The 18360-nt window shown below is 47.0% G+C and overlaps 1 protein-coding gene and 1 pseudogene across 1 annotated transcript; one reads left to right on the forward strand and one right to left on the reverse strand.

Annotated features, from left to right (window-relative positions):
- Positions 1-2644: 2644 nt before the first annotated feature.
- Positions 2645-6039, reverse strand: LOC120843431 (annotated as a pseudogene).
- A 1499-nt stretch (positions 6040-7538) lies between these two features.
- On the forward strand, positions 7539-13403 carry LOC120843485 (U6 snRNA-associated Sm-like protein LSm8). Its single transcript, XM_040214884.2, has 4 exons — positions 7539-7856; positions 11178-11218; positions 12339-12466; positions 13163-13403. Exons 1-4 carry the CDS (start codon positions 7826-7828, stop codon positions 13251-13253), a joined length of 291 nt encoding a protein of 96 aa, XP_040070818.1. The 5' UTR covers positions 7539-7825; the 3' UTR covers positions 13254-13403.
- The last annotated feature ends 4957 nt before the right edge of the window (positions 13404-18360 follow it).

Raw genomic sequence — 18360 nt, forward strand, 5'->3', positions numbered from 1 at the left:
CGGCAGCCACGCCCACGATAATAACGTCACGTGACACAAAGACAATAAAAATGTATTTATATGCATTAATACTATTTTTATAACTCACAACTTTTGTCAGGCTGCGTTTAAAAAGTTGTAAATAAACAAATGTTGTGACAAAAATGTTTAGTCACGTGACCTTTTACTGTAAAGCTACATTAAAATCGAACGGGTTTATTTTTATTTGTACTTATTTTCAAATGCACATTATATTCTGTATGTAGTAATGATTTATATTAGTTATTAATAATTAACAAGGTGACGTCACTTCCGTTACGTCACTTCCGGCGTCGGAGGAGTGATTTGCACACAGATGTCACTCCTTCGACGGGCGTCGGAGGAACTGCGGCCCTGAAATGTGTGCGCAAAGCTCATGACGTCATGGTATGGTCACCACTCTTTCCACCCACAACTTCTCCAAACATTGGGCTTCTCATTGCCACCGCTTCTTTCCTCCACGCTATGATCCACGCGCCCGCCAAGAAGGTAGGGCGAGGAAAAAGAAGGTGGGAGAAAAGGAAATCGACGCAACGCTGGCGAGGGGAGGAGGAAACCTCGCCAGCGTTGCGTTCGCTTCCTCCTCTCCCACCTTCCTTTCCCTCGCCCTACCTTCTTAACGTTGCAACTCAAGAACGAAGGGCGAGGCCGGGGAGGAGGAAGCAGACGGAACCCTGGAGAATAGAGGGGGAAACCTAGCGTTCCGTCTGCTTCCTCCTCTCCGGCTCGTCTTACCCTCGCCCTTCGTTCTTGAGTTGCAACTAGGGGTGTCGCGAACTTTTGTCGAACCAGATTTTTTGGTCGAACTTCCGGGGTTCGACTGAGTCGAACCGGTTCGACGAACCTTCGACCTTTTTAGCAGATTCGACCGGTTCGACTTTATGGACAGTGTGGCCAGACCTTAATACAAGCATGTCTAGGTTTGGAGAATTTTTTTTTTATGCAAGGGGTTATTTTATTTTGTGAACAGCTGCAATTAAAAGAAACTAATTCTAATCACTGAATAAGTTAATAACTTAATGTTTAGTACTGTATTGACTAAAATAGACAATCAGCGCTGCACTTAATTCATCTTTTAGCCATTACCATCCAATCCGAAGCCAACTGGTCAGCCTGTCGCGCATGCGCACACGAGTCGAACCTCAATACAAGGTTCGTCGAACTTTCCACTAAAAGTTCGAAAAAGTCGAACCTGGTCGAACTCGAACCGCGGCCGGTTCGCGACACCCCTAGTTGCAACGGAATGGAAAGGTCACTACCGACTAAATTGCATCTCGCGCCGTCAATATTGATTTTTTTTTTTCGTGTAATTTTTGACACGCGTGTCTCAACAATACTGCTAAAAAAAAAAAAAAAAAAAAACACTTTTTTTTTTTGGGGGGGGGGGGGGGGGGGGGGGGGGGGGCGGGGAGGAAGAGGGGTTGCTGGGGTTTTAGGCTTGAGCTGATTTTTAACTGACCTAGAGATCGGGTCGGTTGGGGCAGACCATATTTTTATGTTGTTTCAATTGTTGTGGTATAAAAATGATAATTAAATCCCAGCAGAGGTAGAAAAAAAAGTTGCTCTCGCGTTTCGGTTTAGTGGAAATTCTTAAATTCTTTACCTGCTCAAAGCACCCCAAAAATGTACCATGTCATCTCTCTCCCAACCTCCTTAAAAAAATGCTATATTAGAAATTTTAGCTAAAACACTGCCAGCTCCCCTGTGCTTTGGCGGCTCCAGACAGACAGTGCACCCAGTTCCAACAAGAATCAAAGAAACTACTCTGCCACTTCTGCATTTCAAAGCCAACCACAGGCAAGTCGACACAGCTAGCTACTTAACTCTGTTGCATCTTATTACAATAACCTTATGATGGCCTGCAGGGTATGGTACGAACCAACAAAACCAATCCAACACCATGAGAGTCTCACGTGACCATTAACTGGGGTTCAGCAACGCACGGGGTACGCCACCATGCAATACCTTCACAACACTGGATAGCTCGTAGCGTCTGCCGCAATCCATTCCAGGTTAAAAATAGTGGGACAACCTCCATCCCCCAAAGCCCTCATCTCTCCACTTCAGCAGGGCAAATGCCGGAGAGAACAGGATGACAAACAGAGAGCTTTGTGGGAGGAGATTATTCCGCCATTCTAAAGGGCGGTTTAAACCAAGCCGCAATACTGGTCCGAGGGGCTCTCCGGGTGCGGCCAGCACTCTCCGGGACCGGAAAAAGTTCAATATATTCATCTTTTGACCCGCAAAAAGGGAGCCGCAAAACGTCACAATCACGTGACTGTTGACGTCACTCTTCTACCGCCCCCAATTTCTCCGGGACCCATTTTCTCCTTGTTTCGTGGGATGGCTTGGACCGTGCTTAAGCCCACAACAGACTACAGAACGGAGTATACAGTGCAACCGACTCGCAACGATACCACACAAAACGATGTATCGCTTATAACGATCAGTTTCTATAGTTTCTAGACTGGAAATGATCAGTTTCTAGTCCAGATCCAACAATAATCGGTTATAACGATTGAAATTTTGGGTTTTCTCATCATTGCTATAAGTGGGTTGCACTGTAGTGGAAATTTCTGAAAGCGCAACATGTCGACAGAAGAAAGAAGGGACTGGACTCTGAACATGTTGACGAGAAAAACAGCTTTACTGAAGGAGGGTGGGCCTCTGCAACGGGTAGACTTTGACCGGGGGCGGTGGCCGCACCTTGCGGCCACAGTAGCCGTCCTTGCGGTGCCAGAAGCCGGACTGGGGCCTTTTGCCGAGCCGGCGCAGCCGGTTGGGGCTGCCGATGGGGTAAAACGTCTCCATGCGGTTGGCGTTGGACACCTGTCCCACGACGGCCATGCACAGCTCGCTCAGGGACACCTGGCGCTTGGAAGGCAGCTGCAGGATCACCCGGCCGTCCACCTTGCGCAGCAGCTGGGCCGAGGCGCCCGCGGCACGGCACAGCGTGCCTCCGTCCCCCGGGTACTTTTCCACGTGGTGCACCAGGGTGGACACCGGCAGGGCTCCCAGGGGGTGGGCGTCGCCGTCGCGGGGGGCGCACTGGGGTGAGATAAATCACCTCCACGCATTTGTCTCGCAAGTAGCGTCGAATGCACCGACTCGGCTGCCTCGTGCGGACCTCGAAAGCAAAAGGCGGAGCGGCACTCACCCGCGGCACGTGTCTCTCACGTTTGTGCAACAACGGTCGTCGGTGCTTGTAAGAAACACGAAGCGTGAATTCTATCGAGGGACTTTGAAGTGAAACGCGTGATTTGTATATTTTCTTTTTTGAGCACAATGTGCAATTTCGCTTGGGTGCAGTCCACCACGCCGAAGACGAGCTATTAAAAAGTTGCCTCTATGGACACCGAAGGGATTAGAAAGACAGCGAGGTCCCTCGGTTGTCCTGCTTCCGTTCCAAGCCTTGTACCTTTCATAACGTCTCGGAATCTCGTGAGTCTCGAGTGTGCACACACAGCCAAAGCACGGCGGGAGGCAACGAGTGCGCGCTGAAGGCATCCGAAAGAGACACCCTCCCGTTTTCATCCTGTCAGTGGACAGAAAGATTTTTACATAACCGAATTTTCACCTTAGTGACCAGAGTATTCATATCTCTTCAAAGTCTCCGGTGGTATTTTATTTACTGCACGACTCCAGCTCATCTCAGCCTGACGTGGACAGGAGAAAAGGCACTGAGTGTCTGTGGAATTTGTGTTTGTGGAGCTCGATTGCATACATAAAACAAAGAACTTGGTGAAAGGTAATGCATTTGTTGCACTTTGCAAAGGCTTTGACTGCACGCGTGAAAATTCTGGCAGTTTACATACTAAAGCGAAGTAGAGCACCCGGCACACTTCAGCGAGAGAACGGCTAATTTAGACCACCTGGGTTTTTAGTCATGTTTTTGTGTTTTTTTTTTAATGTAAATTAAGATCTTAGTACATTTGCACCTACAACACAATAAATATCTGTCAGATTGCAGACTTCTTGTCCGGTATCCATAAGCCAGCACACCGCTTTAGAGCCACTGAGGCAGCTGCACGAGACAAACGCTATTTACGTTCTAATAAATGTGGTGGCATTGTTCCCTGGTCTGACTGGCAATCGAGTACCCATGCCCGTCTCCACTTCAAGGTCGGATGATTCTTGGTTCACCAAATGACAGTTGAAATCCCCAACCAAACCCTATACGGAACAGATGGGAGGAACGGAACGGTGTGGGACTGCACCCACCCGGGATCCTGGGGATGTCCCCTGAGGTCCTGATGATATCTCCTGGCTTGGTTCCCTCCGTGGCCACCAGCCAGCGCTTGGAGTCTCCCGAAGCCACCAGCGCAATCCGGGCGGTGCGGCACGGGTCGTACCGCACCTGGTACACGCGCTCCTCGAGGGGGACACCGCTAGCCGGGGCCTGGCGCTTGTAGTCCACCCAGCGGAACCAGCGCTTCATGCCACCGCCGATGGTACGTACCACAACGCGCCCTGATAGAATGAAAAAAAAAAAAAATTATGCAGGCTCAATTGTATCGATAAACACCAGGGGAGCACAGAATGTGTGGTGCACAAACAGCATGTCACGTGACTTCACTGTGTGACATGAAGACACGGTGTTGTGTAACACCGTGACATCCCTAAGGGCTATGGACTCTATAAGTCATATGTGTAAAATCTAATGCTGTAATCCAACGCTCAAACATAACGGATTTATCATAAAAAACGAGCGTATAAACAGATTCTTCATTAAAACCCAATTGCATCCAGACAGATGATTTTGTGGCTCTATAGGACATGCAGGAGACTGGGAACAAGTGACAAATGCCAAATGAGGCGAATGACAAATTTAAAAAAAATTTGGGCACGATGTTGCTGAGGCATTGCTAAGAGCTTTATCTCCATGATAGTGTCTTTTTTTGTGTTTGATTCTTCATGCTATGAATTCACCAATTGCAAAATTGTCTAGACACATACGAGGGAGATTGGCCAAAAATTGCTTTGACCTTGATAGAGACCAATAAAAATTTTGCCTTTGATGCAAGAGATGGTTTTGGCTTTAGTTCCGAAAAGCACACCTTTCCTTCCTCTTGCATCTGTCATATGAGTGCTCGCACTGTAGGAGCATACTCCCAAAGCTATTGAGTCGTGCTTCGAGCCTACGCAGAACGCTTGGCTGGAGCAAACTTCTAACACAGTCAATGTTCCTACATCCAGGAAAAAAGTCTTGACCCCAGATAAAAATGAGTTTCGTGAAGTGCTCGTGTCAAACGTCAAATAGACCTTACATATGAGGTGGACTTTGGGTTGTACTCGCAAAGCCTGGTGTTCATAACCTTGAGTTACACTAGGACCTTTCTGATCAGGTCTGATCTTATGACTACTCACTTTTCCCAGTCTTTATTCTCAGATATACATAGTCGCTGACCGAATGAGAATGGCAGGAAGGTCTTTTAGCCATCCTGCCTCCAGCACGAGCTTGCCGCCTTCGATAACACTCCAGCATCTCGCAAAGCACAGTGGAAGGCAACGAACACGTGCCAGAGGCCAGGAGCCCGAAATAGACATTCTGCCATCACCATCTTGTCAGCGACTATGGCTGCCTCTCGGCCGCACCGCCGAATGCTTAAAACGCAGACGGCAAGACTGAACCCTGCCACTTAACGTCTCCCGCACCTGTCTCGGGATGCCTGCCCGCGAGCTTGCGGATGGGGAGTTTCTCGGTGGTGTAGACGCCGTCCTCGGGCAGGATGGGAATGAAGCCGTACTTCATGGGCTCCGGCCGCACGACACCCTTGACCAGGGGCCGGGGATAGCCCCGGATTCTGCGGGAAGCCCGCATCGAACGGAAGCGCAGGCACTGCAGCTGGACGGCCTCCACGGAACCAACGAGCAGCGACGTCGCCACACGGGCGAGCCCCCCTAGCAGGGTCGCCATTGTCACCCTGCGGCAACGAGAAAAGGAAATGCACGAGACACAAAGATTGGAACTTACTTGCGACTTCGGCAAGATGTGTCTTCAAACCTAGCTCTACGGCTTTGTGTTACCACCACTGGGTGCCGTGGAATTTCGGTGCGGTCAAGGATAAACAGGTGCAGCTACCGTAATATCCCGAAATAGCCCACCTAAAATCAAGAGCAAATCGGGTGAAAATATAAAGTGGGCTAACTTTTGGTGTGCTATCAAGAAAAGTTTACAAAAAATTATTTTTAGGTTACGAGTCCCTTCGAAGCTGGTGATCAAGGGGAGGGGCAACGAAGCAATAACAACAGTACTTCCCACTCAGCAACGTTCGCTTACATCCAGCCATAACTAACTAGCTGCACTTATGCCGAGGCCACTATTGATCCCAACACTGCTATTAATAGGTGTAAACTATCTCGTATTTAAAAAAAATGTAGCAAATCAAGCCAAAAATAGGGGTGGGCTATCGTTCGAGGGTGAGGCATCTCAAGATATTACAGTAGTCTCACTCGAGCAAAATAAAAAATGGGCAAATGAACTTGCGAGTTGGGATAATTAAGTGAGACAAACAAAGAGCCCAAGACTGAAGGCAGCACATACACAACAAACTCTCAAACACAGCTTTACACTGTGCTCGACACTTTGCTGTGAAAGTGTTGCCGTCTCTCACGGTCTTGTTCGTTGGGATTGCTTTTACATACTTGTGCTTAGGTGAGAAACTGTACCGAAGAAAGCAGGACGCTGTCAAGGCAGTCACGGTCAGTTGTTTGTGGGACCATACAAGTTTTGCAGCTTTCCTAGAGTTTGACACAGCCTAGTTTCAAGCTTGTTTGTTGTTAAGGAATCCTCGGTAACCTTAAAACACAACTGAGTAACGTCTCCCTCCGGGTGTTCTTGCAATAAAACTGTTCACAAGGAAAGATATCTGCCAGCAGTAACAGAGGCTAGGGAGGGTGGGCAGAGATTTGCTCATGGTCGGGAGTCCTGGGCAGTCGGTACTTTCAGCGTTGGTCATGCAAAATACTAAATATATTCCCTAGAACAAACTGCATCCGTAGTCAGAAAGGCCAGAAACCCGCAGCAGCGGACGTTTTTGTTCTACTCCGAGAAGTAGCAGCAAATGCGGATACTCGCACCACGTTGGTGACTGCATTGAACCGTCCGACATATCCACTTCGCGCATTTAAAACCGCGATATGCGTTCTTGGGAATACGATGTTTGGTATGGAACGTATTAAGTAGACGTTTTGTGTTAAACCGTCGTTTACGAACCTTTGTTTACCACAAAAGTGTGTAACCCCCTCGTTGACCGCCCGTTCTTAGTCCTTGTAGCAGACGAGGTTGCTGGTGTCCCCTCCGATGAGTCGATTATATATCCACTCTGTGTGGTGCGTACACTGCGTACATTACATCATTTTTACGTGTCTGAAAAAGTGTTTTGTTTTATATATTTATATTTATTTGTTTTTTTTTCATCGGTTCTACGAATACCCAACACATTCAACCACCCACCACCCAACTCGTTGGAATCGCCCAAGAATCACCGAGCAACACATCGCCATCGCTACAATTTTAATGGCTGCCTGCTGCTGCTTGGAAAAGCCGCGCTCTAAATCGTACTGAGGCTCGTATTGTTGTTCGTTTTGTTTACGTTTTAATTCTTGATTGTATAGTCAAAGTATATTTGTGCCCATCCTAGTTTCTGCTACTGAGATATGACTCTGATTACGCTCGTAATGGAGAAAACCGGACGAAACTAGTGCGACATCCCCGCTTCTTTTTTGGGGGAAGCTCGGTTCTGCTTACTGTTGCTCGGAGTTCGACAGTTCCTGGTACTCAAGCCGTGGGAAGAACTTCGCAAACATGGCATCGGCACTCGAAAACTACGTGAACCGTATCCTTTGTGTTGTTACTTACTTTTGCGTGTCGACGAAGGTTGTGCAAACGAGAAAAGCGATTTGAATGAGTGATCCCGAACTCTGGTCTAGGGTGCGCTGATGGTACCACCGTCTTCAAATCATAGTCTAGCTTTTGCATGAGATGTTCCTCAGAGCGGTACATCCCAAGTATACGGAAGCAGGCGACATAGCCAGCATGAACAAGTGATCGCCTGTAATTCCTGTTTTTCACGGCTGGTAGGCCGTGATGTGCTTATATGGCCTATTAACCTAAGTGGGTAAATGTCTTGTTAATACGCTGTGGCTAAAGTGCTGAAAGTTTTGCCGTATGGCTACCTCAGATTTTTTCATTTTACAAAAAAAGCAAACAGCGCCCAAAAAGAAACGAAAGAAAAAAAAAGGACAAAGTAAAAGAAATGCACTCAGGACAGCACACTTCTTTTACTTTGTCCCATGCTTTTTTTTTTTTTTTCTGCACTGTTTGCTTTTTGAGTAAAGCTATGTGCACTACGTCATGCACCTTGACTGAAAATACGAAATTCGTATGAAACGAATGGTTAAAACGAGCTTCCAAAGCGATGGCGGAGCTTAGTGGTAATGTGTCTGCTTCATATGCAGCGGTCCCCAGTTCGATCGGGTCCGACCAAACAGTGTGGGCTTAAGGCCGACCCACATAGGGCGTATTTTTGACGAATTTACGTGCGTTTCAGCAGGCGTAATCACGGCATTTGGCGGGTACTTTTTTCAGGAAATGGAAAAAAGGAAGGTCGCCAAACCACACACGGCGTTTTTCGTCGACGTCTCCTCGGTGTTTGGTGCAGTGTAGCCCGACTCGCACCTTTCATGAAAGGAGGCAAAATGTAGATTGGCTGCTAAGTTATTGTATTCCGCAAGGGGACACGAATAATTAAATGTTAATCAACCACGAAAGCCTACTTTGCTAACGCCTGTTTCATAAATGTTCCTTTCAATCGCCAAGTTGCCAGCAACTCCCGGCAGGAGGACTGCTGCGAGCTCTGCTCAAAACTCTTCCTTTTATACACAAACTCAACTCTCCTACGCCGCGGTGGTGGCGCGCCGGACGCACTTCCGGTCTGGGGCGGTGGGCAGAAGTCGCCGTGCCAGACATGCATTCCTGTGTTCCCTTGAAAGAAACGAGACAAAAAACCTGCCTCCTTGTCAAAATGCTGCGACGGGGGTTGTACCAAGAGAGTCTGGAAAGGTTCGAAGATCAGTTTTCATGTGTTTTTGCCCCCTCCGTTCGTCCGAGAATGTTTATAGTAGCCGTGTAAAGGGCAAACCAGACGCTGTCGAACTACGATTGCGTGCGCGGGCAACACTTTGTGGTCACCAGATGTATTTGCTTTGTTCCAACATAAACAAGAGAAAACCGCCAAGTTGTCCGAACCACCCACGGGTTCAGCGCGTCTTCAAATTCACACGGCCGCCTGATCGTTCGAATTTTCGTCTGCTCTTTCAAATGTCTGGTTTTTGTCGTCTGCTCGTTCAAACAAAAGCGGCCCGTAGACCAAACTTTGACCCGGTGATTGCAATAAGAAGTAATTGCAGGCCTCAAAAGACTTAAGTAGGCTCGGTGTAAACAGTAGATACAAGATGTTGATCATTGGTACCGGCGGCCATCATCGACTTGTTACGCTTGGTCTGTTCCTGCTTCCGATTTTCAGTATCGACGTCGATCATCGCCGCTACCTTCTACACTTTTGCAACACGAGCGACGTCGCTACCGAAAATAGCTGGAAAAATCTCATCATGGTTTTGGCGTCCATTCTGCGGCATTCATCCGAATGAATCGCCGCACGTCAAATTATTTACGGAAAGTTTAGCGGCATAACGAGCCTTGATAATTTCGCTTAGGCGATAAAAGTGGTAAGACATTGCGATGAGGGCATAGAATCGACAATTCCAACGCGAAAAAGAGTATGCAGACTCTCACAGACGCCGACAACGTGACATTCGAGTGGTTTGTTGACGCGGGACGGCGGTGCTTCTTGCCCGTACGTACCCCATTACGCATGCGTTCGAACTGTCGTCTGCTCTTTCAAACTTGGCTGCTTTTTGTCGTCAGCTCGTTCAAACGACAGCGGCCCGTAAACCAAACGTTGACCCGGTAATTGCGATAAAAACTAAGTGCAGGCCTCAAAACACCTTTGAAGGAATTGGTTTGGGTAAGTAGGCTGAGTGTAAACAGATACAAGAAGATGTTTATCATTATTGTTACCGGTGGCCATCACCGACTTGTAATGCCCGATTCTACTTGCGGTTTTCAGTATCGACGTCCACCATCTCAGCTACGGTCTACGCTTTTGCAGTCCGAGCACCGTCGCGTCTGAAAACAGCGAGCAGAATCTCATCGTGGGAGTCAGGCTTTAGCGCCTATTCTGCGGCGTCTACGTGAAATGAATCGCCGCACGTCATATTATTCACGCAAAGTTTTGCCTTGTTAGTTTTGCTGAAGCCGCTCAAGCAGTCAGACATTGTTAGGAGGACGTAGCATCAACAATTCCAATGCGAAAAAGAGCACGGGGACTCCCACCGACGCCGACAACAACGCAATTCAATGATTTTTTTATGGGCGACGGCGGGCTTCTTGCCCACCATCCACCGCGCATGCGCGGTGCCGGTGGCGTCCGCTAGGGGCGCTCCGGTTCGTTTGTAAACATGAGTTGGTGTATAAATTTTTTCACATTGCCCGCAACATAGATGGTATTTTCTTCTGTCTCAGTCGTTCATCGCTCATTCCGAAGAAATATAGCGGTTTTGTACAGTTCTCCAATAAATCGTCGAACGCGCCAAGCGAGCTCCCATTCCGCCCGCTGCACGTCGGTGTTACGCCCGCCAGAACGTTCGTAAATATGTTGCAAATACGCCCTAAATGGTTTGGGCTTTACTTTTTTTTTTTTGTTGTCTCTAGAACGTTTGTTTTTGTTGGCGATATTCATGAAATGTCTTTTTTATAATTAACACACACTCAAAAAAAAAAAAATGAATGTCGTTGAAATTTTGCTGAAATAAATGGTATGGGCCTCGGGGACAGCAGGGCTCGGGTTGCCGGCTCGACGCCGTGAAGCAGCGTGTATTGGGGGCCAAGTGTGTTCATAGTTTTGTAATCCTTTCGTCATCATGAACCAACTTGTCCACATTGCCACCCTAATTCTTTAATTTGAAAGAGCTTGCGTTTTTGAACATTTCTATAACTATTGAGTGATCACGTACCGCACCTTTTTCGGAACGATCCTTGAGAGCGACGAGGTTATACTTTGCTTTAAATCTCAATAATTTTCTTGACTCTCTGTCAGATACCGTGTCGATCATCACAGCAGACGGACGTCACATAGTGGTATGTAGGCTTCGAAACGAAAGGAGTGTTGCGTGCTCTGATTGCCCCAGTTATTTGGGATTCAATGCATTTCAATTGCAACAGTGCCGTAAAAAATATCACTTACTAAAACACGGGCCTTCATATAACAATGTCTCTCAGGCTGTCTACTAACCTGGAAGACTTGGAATTGTCAAGGAATTTCAAAGCATCTGGAAAAGTCAGGGAATTGTCAGGGAAACCTTCAGAATATTGGTGAAGTGCAGGGGAAAAATGACTGATGTCAGCAGCACAGTGACATGCAACGAAGTGCGGTGACGTGGCTAGCCTTCGCCCTGAGTGACTCTTTCCCGAGGCATTACTAAGCAGCGTAAACCATCACCAAATCAAATGGGAACAGCCGCTGCAATCCTATCCTCCGCATTTTTTTTTGTTGTAAAGGTCGTAAAATGTAATGAAAATAGCCAGGAAAAGCTTGGAAAAGTCGGGGAACTTAAAGGATACAATTTGGTAAAACACTTTGGCCCACAACCTCAGACGAAAAAACAATAAATTGAAATTAGAAATGAATTGGAAATAAATTAAAATTAGCTAGAATTGAATCTAATATAATTTTAATTGAATAACAAATAAATGAAATTGAATTAGAAATGCATATTTTCTGCTGAGTGAACTTGGATGTGGGCTAGTGCACAGAATAGAGCTGCTAAAGAAGATACACTTTAGAGTAATGACACTTCAGCCATATTGTCGCATAAAATAAACGTCGCCAGCATTTGCCGACATGCCCGACAGCATGCTTTCAGTCGTCCTGCAACCTAAAATGGTTCACAAGAGAGCAAAACAAGATTCGAATAATCTCCCAACGCCATATTTACCACCCAAAAAGTCGTGTTTCGGGATCATGACCGTGGGACTTTAAAAACCAAAACGGCTCACACACTGTCGTCACGTAAACAAATATAATGTGACTTGTACAGACGAATGACTATCGTGTCAGCTTCAGATGATGGGAGGAAGAGGGCGTCAATACCCTGATTATAGCTTTCTAGGAACTCTAGAGCAGGAGGTGTAGGTAAATTAGGTGGGTCTAATGTCTCCTTTTAACTTGGAATGATGCTAAAAGGGTTCTCTTGCACAGGGCACGTTGAAGGGCTTTGATCAGACCATCAACCTCATCTTGGACGAGAGTCACGAGCGAGTCTACAGCTCGGCTCACGGCGTGGAACAAGTCCTCCTCGGGCTCTACATAGTCCGCGGAGACAACGTGTAAGTAGCACGTACCGTAGGTGTCGCAACTTCTATCGGAGGAGGAGTTTCGGCGGCCTAGCACTTTCAGGACCTCGAGGAAGCCGCGTGCCTTATCTAGAAAGTGTGAAACCTTGGTTATGTGAAGACGGGTACAAACGGGGAAAGGAGGCACACTCAGAAAGCAAATGGTGGAAGCAATGTTTTAAGCTGTGGCCTTTGTCAGGCTACGCGTGAAAATGAATGTCTGGCCCGAGCGAGGGCGTTTCGCCCGAAAGGTCCGTTCTGCTTCTCCTTTTGTTGCTCACACTTATTTCGATTGATACAGATGTCTTTTGGAGGCGGTGACTGGCATTCTGAAATTTCCTGAGAACTTTTGCTGAAGCCTGAAGCACCATGCATTTGATGAATTTCTCTTGATGTTCGTTTTGGGGTGAGGTTTGCCAAGCTTTGCAATGGATTTCCGTGGACATTTGTGCAAAATTTAGTTTTGGCAAAAGTTTCATTGCAGGGTGGAAAACCTAAAATAAAAAAAGAAATGGGAGGGCAGCACCTTACTTACAACATAATATTTTCATGTTGTCTGCCCTGTGCCCTTTTTCCCTTTCTTCAGTTTTAGGTTTTTCATCTTGAATGCCTACTAGTTCAACCGCCTAATGCCTTCGACAGCATTGCTGCTCTTGTGCCTCAGCTTTATAAAGACTGTGGGGTTTCCAGGGTTCTCGTAGGTCAGGTGGACGACGAACTGGACATGCGCCTCGACCTTGCCAACACAAGGGCAGAACCTCTCAATGCTGTCGTCCACTAGGACTTACTCGGCGCAGCCAGTCTCTCTTGCAGTAATATTGAGGAGGTTGCCGCCATGCTGGCTCTCTTGAATACTGTGTCCATCCCCAACCCGTAATGTTCCTCAAGCGGGGCAAAGTTCTAGAAATAAATGTATTTTAATTCAACATCAGTCAAATTGTTTGTTTGTTGTCTCTCTTCGCAAAGTTCTGGCACACAGACCTTCATCGGCTCCTTGTGCGGAGAGAACAGTGGTGTCGGGGCCTGGTGTTCGTGGGCCGAATGCCGGCATCATCTGCTACTCGTAGCAATGGCTGTCTCAACCTTTCCTTGGCTTTCTGAAATCCACCGGTTCTTTACAAACAAGGGCCAGACCTTTGACAAAGGGGAAAGGAAATACCTCGACATGTACATCGTTTTTGTGGACTTATGCGCACACATTCCCATGAACGTGGAAATCGCTGCTGAGATGTGGTCTGCTCCGGATCTAGGGGCAGTTTTGGGGGTGGAGCTTCATCGCATGCGTGATCACTCCCCTTCACCGTGCTTCATTTTCCCTCCTTCACTTGCACTCCCTAACTGAGAAATGGTGAGTGTCTTCCAATTTCGACCTGATCATAGCTCATGTCACCCTCTTTGTTCTGCCAAAGTGATACCACTCTGTGCGGCAGAACACAAAAAAAACAGTATATATTCAAAGCAAAATTTTCAACAAGCCTTACAAATTCTTAGAGAATTAAATGAAAATATTGAATAAAGGCTGAACTGCATGTAAGCGATTTAACAAGTAACGAGACGAGTGACAACAACAAAAATTGGCGACGTGCGACAAAGATTTCTTACTGTCGCTCGTCGCATCACTCGGTTTTTAGATTTCTAGAAAACGTTGCTCACTGCCTTGGTCGCTTGCTCCCACCGCTTTATGTGGTTTTCCTTATCGCACGATTGACTGAGCGACAGTGAAGCGGGTCGTTGTTGCTTGGTTCATCACTCGCTAAAACGCTTATACGCAGTGTATACTTAAAAACACCCATACTGCACAATTCTAACACTTGAAAACAGAGTAATGAAAATTTACCTCAGCACAAAAACAGGAGAAAAAAAAAGAAAACGGCTAGATATTTGAGGTGGAGCCAATGGACATGCCATACTCTCCACGTTTTATTCTCCATGTTGGCAGTAATGGACATGTTTAAATGGTGTTTTAATATTTCAGTGCTTGTCGTAGGTTACTGTAGAGCTATCAATAGTTGTCTTCACACACCACCCAGGAGGGAACTGCCTTGTTGAGACAATAGAATTGGAAGGCCCATTTTAATGGCCTACAGATGTGGGGTCAGATCTTTCGTCCCTGATGTCATGCTTGAATACATAGCCATTGCCAGTCCTCTTGAACATCTGAAACATGCGGAGGATGCACGTCACAGTTTTGGCTCAGCAGTATTGAGTCTAATGCATCATGGTGTAGGGTTACTTCGTGGTGCAGTGATTATATTCAACCACTGATCTCTACGGCAATTGCTGGATCACGCATCCCCGCTTGGTCGCTGCAGCGCGAGTGTGGCCACCGGACAGCCATCTTGCATCTCGAAAAATCGCGTTTTTGGGGCGTTGCGGCGGTTGGCGGCAGCGTGCTGAAGACGCGTTTTCTACTGGTGCGTCGTCATTCGCCGAAGAAGTTTCTTAATACCCTGTGTAAGCCGTGAGACTTGCCGTTGACAGCACGTGGAAATTTTCACTAAGATGCAGTACCGCAGGAAAAAGCCACAACTCCACGAAAGTAAGTTTCGCTGGTCTCGCGGCATAATCAAAGCTTCCTTGGCACGCCGAAATGCTTCGCACGCTTGGATACCGATCAAGAATTGACGCTGTGTGGATGTCTTTTGCGAGTGCAATGTGCGAGAAGCCGTATGTGCCTGTGGATCAGCGTGTTATTTTAATCTGGTGACTGTTTTTGTAACTTGCGGCACTCCCGATCCAGAAACGAGCTTGATCCAGCGTCCAGTGGCGACGGAAGAGGGTGAAAGGTATGTCTTTTTTTCGTCGTTTGACTGTTTACAGAATACCGCTCGCACCAGCTCCTCATCACTGATCAGTGGTCTAGCTCATTACCAAACGTGACATCAAGTTTGAGCGCGGCTCGCGTAATTGTGATTGGTCAACATATTGCACACGACCGTATGGCCCATACGGTGCTTCAAAAATCTTCATTCTCGCCGTCTTGTAGTTTTGCCTTCGGAAACCCTCCTTGCTCCAGAGCGTTGCTCTATTTGTGCTGCCATGTGGTCCATTACGGTAGATTTGGAACATAGCCATGGTTAATAGTGCATAAGAGCGCGTACAAATCCCCCCCCCCCCCCCCCCCCCCCCCCCTTTTTATCGATAGCAACTCGCCGGAAAAGCTGGACGTTCCATAACTCCGTGGCCGATATATATATATGATCTAGACATTTACTCGCGACACACCTTCAAAACTTTGACGCGGCGTCGATTCTTGATCGGTATATAAGCGTACGAAGGCACAGAGACTCAGCGCTTCGGCGTGCAAAGGAAGCTTTGATGGTGCCACGAGACCGGCAAAACTTGAATTCGGCGAGTTGTACCTTTTTTCCTGCGGCACTGCGCTTCCGTAAAAATTTCCACGTGTTCTCAACGGCAAGTCTCACGGCTTACACAGGGATTTAAAGAACTTCTTCAGCGATTGACGACGGACGAGTAGAAAACGCGCCTTGAGCATGCTGCCGCCAGCCTCCGCAACGCTCCAAAAACGCGATTTTTCGAGATGCACGATGGCCGTCTGGTGGCCGCACTCGCGGAGCGGAGATTGTGTATTCAACAGCTCGCAAAGTGTCTGTCTTTAGCTCTAAATTATCATTTATAAAGCAGGTGCAATGGGCAAGTACTTAGGTAAGGTAAAGCGGGGAAAAATGTGACATTTAGCGCCATATGTGTTCGAATCTTGCAATGCGATTAATTTAACACTTTGCCGACATCGGCTGGCTTTGTCCGCTTTACTTCTTAAAAAACTCTGTTGCAATTGGTGGAAAGACATTGGCGAAAAAATTGTGCAGTTACTGTTCATGGGTTGGACGAACTGCCGAAATGTGAAATCCTCCACTAAAGATGTGCAGCTGATTTCGAAAAAAAAAAAAAAAAACACAAAAAAACACTACAGTTCTTATGTATTTTTTTTTTCTTTTTCTGCTTTATTAGCTAACTGCGAATAAATCTTTATTGCGCTAAGTCTTTATTGTTATGACTATATGCTAGGGGCAAAATGTGAAAATTTCGCCATCAACAAGCAAAAACTGAATTTTCGCAGGCTTGGTGTTTGTTCCTAAGCTATAGCTGTTTTTTTTTTCTAGTATGATTTGGATGTACCAAAAAAAAAAAAAAAAGACAACAGGGCTTTATAGTGCGAAAATAACTTGACGAAGACACTTAAAAATGTGCATCAACGACGTCAGCATATTCGTGCTACAGACAAAGCCTTCGGGATACCTAAGTATGCACTCCAAAACCACGTAAATTAATTCAAGGAATGTAAAGAGCAAGTGCTTTGAAAAAGTAAATTCTTATCTGAACCATAAGTTCATTCCGACCAGCAAAAAAAGAAAAGACGAGAGGTCATGCGTATGCATAAACAAAGACTTTTTTTAAATTTTTTTTTAGGGTAATGATGTGCAGAGGATAGTACACATTTACTGTGAAATAAATAAAAATGAGGATGAAGACTATTCAGGTGAAGGAGATAGCCTGTAGCCGCTTCGTTCACTGAATAAGCCGGTAAAGCGGGGGAGGGGGCGGGGTTCAAAAAACCGCGCGACGAGCGCCAACGTGGCTGGCACAGCCTTGTCTGCATGTGCGTACAAGTATGGAGCAAAACAGCAGCCCGTTTTGCGTGGATCCAATGCATGGTGTGCGGATAGTGGGCCCACAAGGATTGCATTGGGGACCCCAAAGTATTCTTCAAATGTTCCGAGTGCGAGAACGGGGCTGTCTTTAATTTTTCACAGGTTGTCTCATTTTGCCTCACTGGCTGTCTCGTTTTGCCCCGGGGGTTGAAGCAAAATGAGACGTGTGTTACTTTTTATTATCAATAAATAGCTTGTAGTTCTGCTAACTCGAGTCTAGCCATTTTTGGCGACCGCAGTGGCAAGGCTCCAAAGAAGATTTCGGTAAAGTTTCGTCTCGATTCGCAATAAAAATATATAGCATCGATTTGCAAATTTCAGTCTCATTTTGCCCCGCCTTACCCTGAACGTCATTAAGACTAGATCTCAACCTTTCGTTTGAACGTCTCTTGGAATCATAGCCCAATCGCTTCCAGATGTCAGTCGCCAACGAGTTCTAACCAACCCTTGTTTTTTTTGTTTTTTTTTGTGCTTCTACGGCAGTCTTTTCTTTTTTTTTTTTTAGCCATACAGAAGGGACAAACTTTCTCACCAGGGGCTCGTAATATCTGTCGAGCGTAGTTGTGGCCAATAGGTTCATCCCTCGGCGGGCCTCGTCGTAATTTAATTTATTCAATGCACGCTTGACATCCTTCCAGATCCTGCGAGGAAAGTTTGCAAGCGGTCGCAAAGTGGTGCTTTATACCCGGTATGTTAGTTTACACCCAGACAGCGCTTGCCTCCTGGAGTCCATGGAACTATCGGATGTCGGTTTCGGAGCCCTGCGCTCCTCGTTCAAGAGCCGGCAGTTTAGGAACATGTCCCTTTCCTGCGCCACGTGTCTAGTCAGACCCGAGTTTGAGTTTTGTCAGTGTCACTGCCAGGATGGGAACGGCGGGGCGTCTCTTGCCGATGCCCGGCCTCCTGCACGCGCTCGTCGCCTTGCGTCGTGCTTTGACCGGACATGCACGCTCGTGGCTCCCGAGACGGCGATTAGAAAGCCCGCGCCGGAGGTGGCCGAATTAGTAGTGTTGTGCGAAAATGCGAATTTTCCAACAGTAGTTTCGAATAATACGCTATTCGATATTCGCTTCGAGGTGAACTGCGCGGTGAGAAGTGCACGCTGCACTGCGGGGAAGCAATTCCCGCGATCTCCGTGGGTATTGCTTCCCCCCAGTGCACTGCTGCGTGGTGAGAAGCGCGCTCAACGGAATGTGGAATCTCGTTAGTTTGAAC

Source organism: Ixodes scapularis, unplaced genomic scaffold (assembly GCF_016920785.2).
Source record: "Ixodes scapularis isolate PalLabHiFi unplaced genomic scaffold, ASM1692078v2 PGA_scaffold13__105_contigs__length_92229423, whole genome shotgun sequence".
Lineage (NCBI taxonomy): Eukaryota > Metazoa > Arthropoda > Arachnida > Ixodida > Ixodidae > Ixodes > Ixodes scapularis.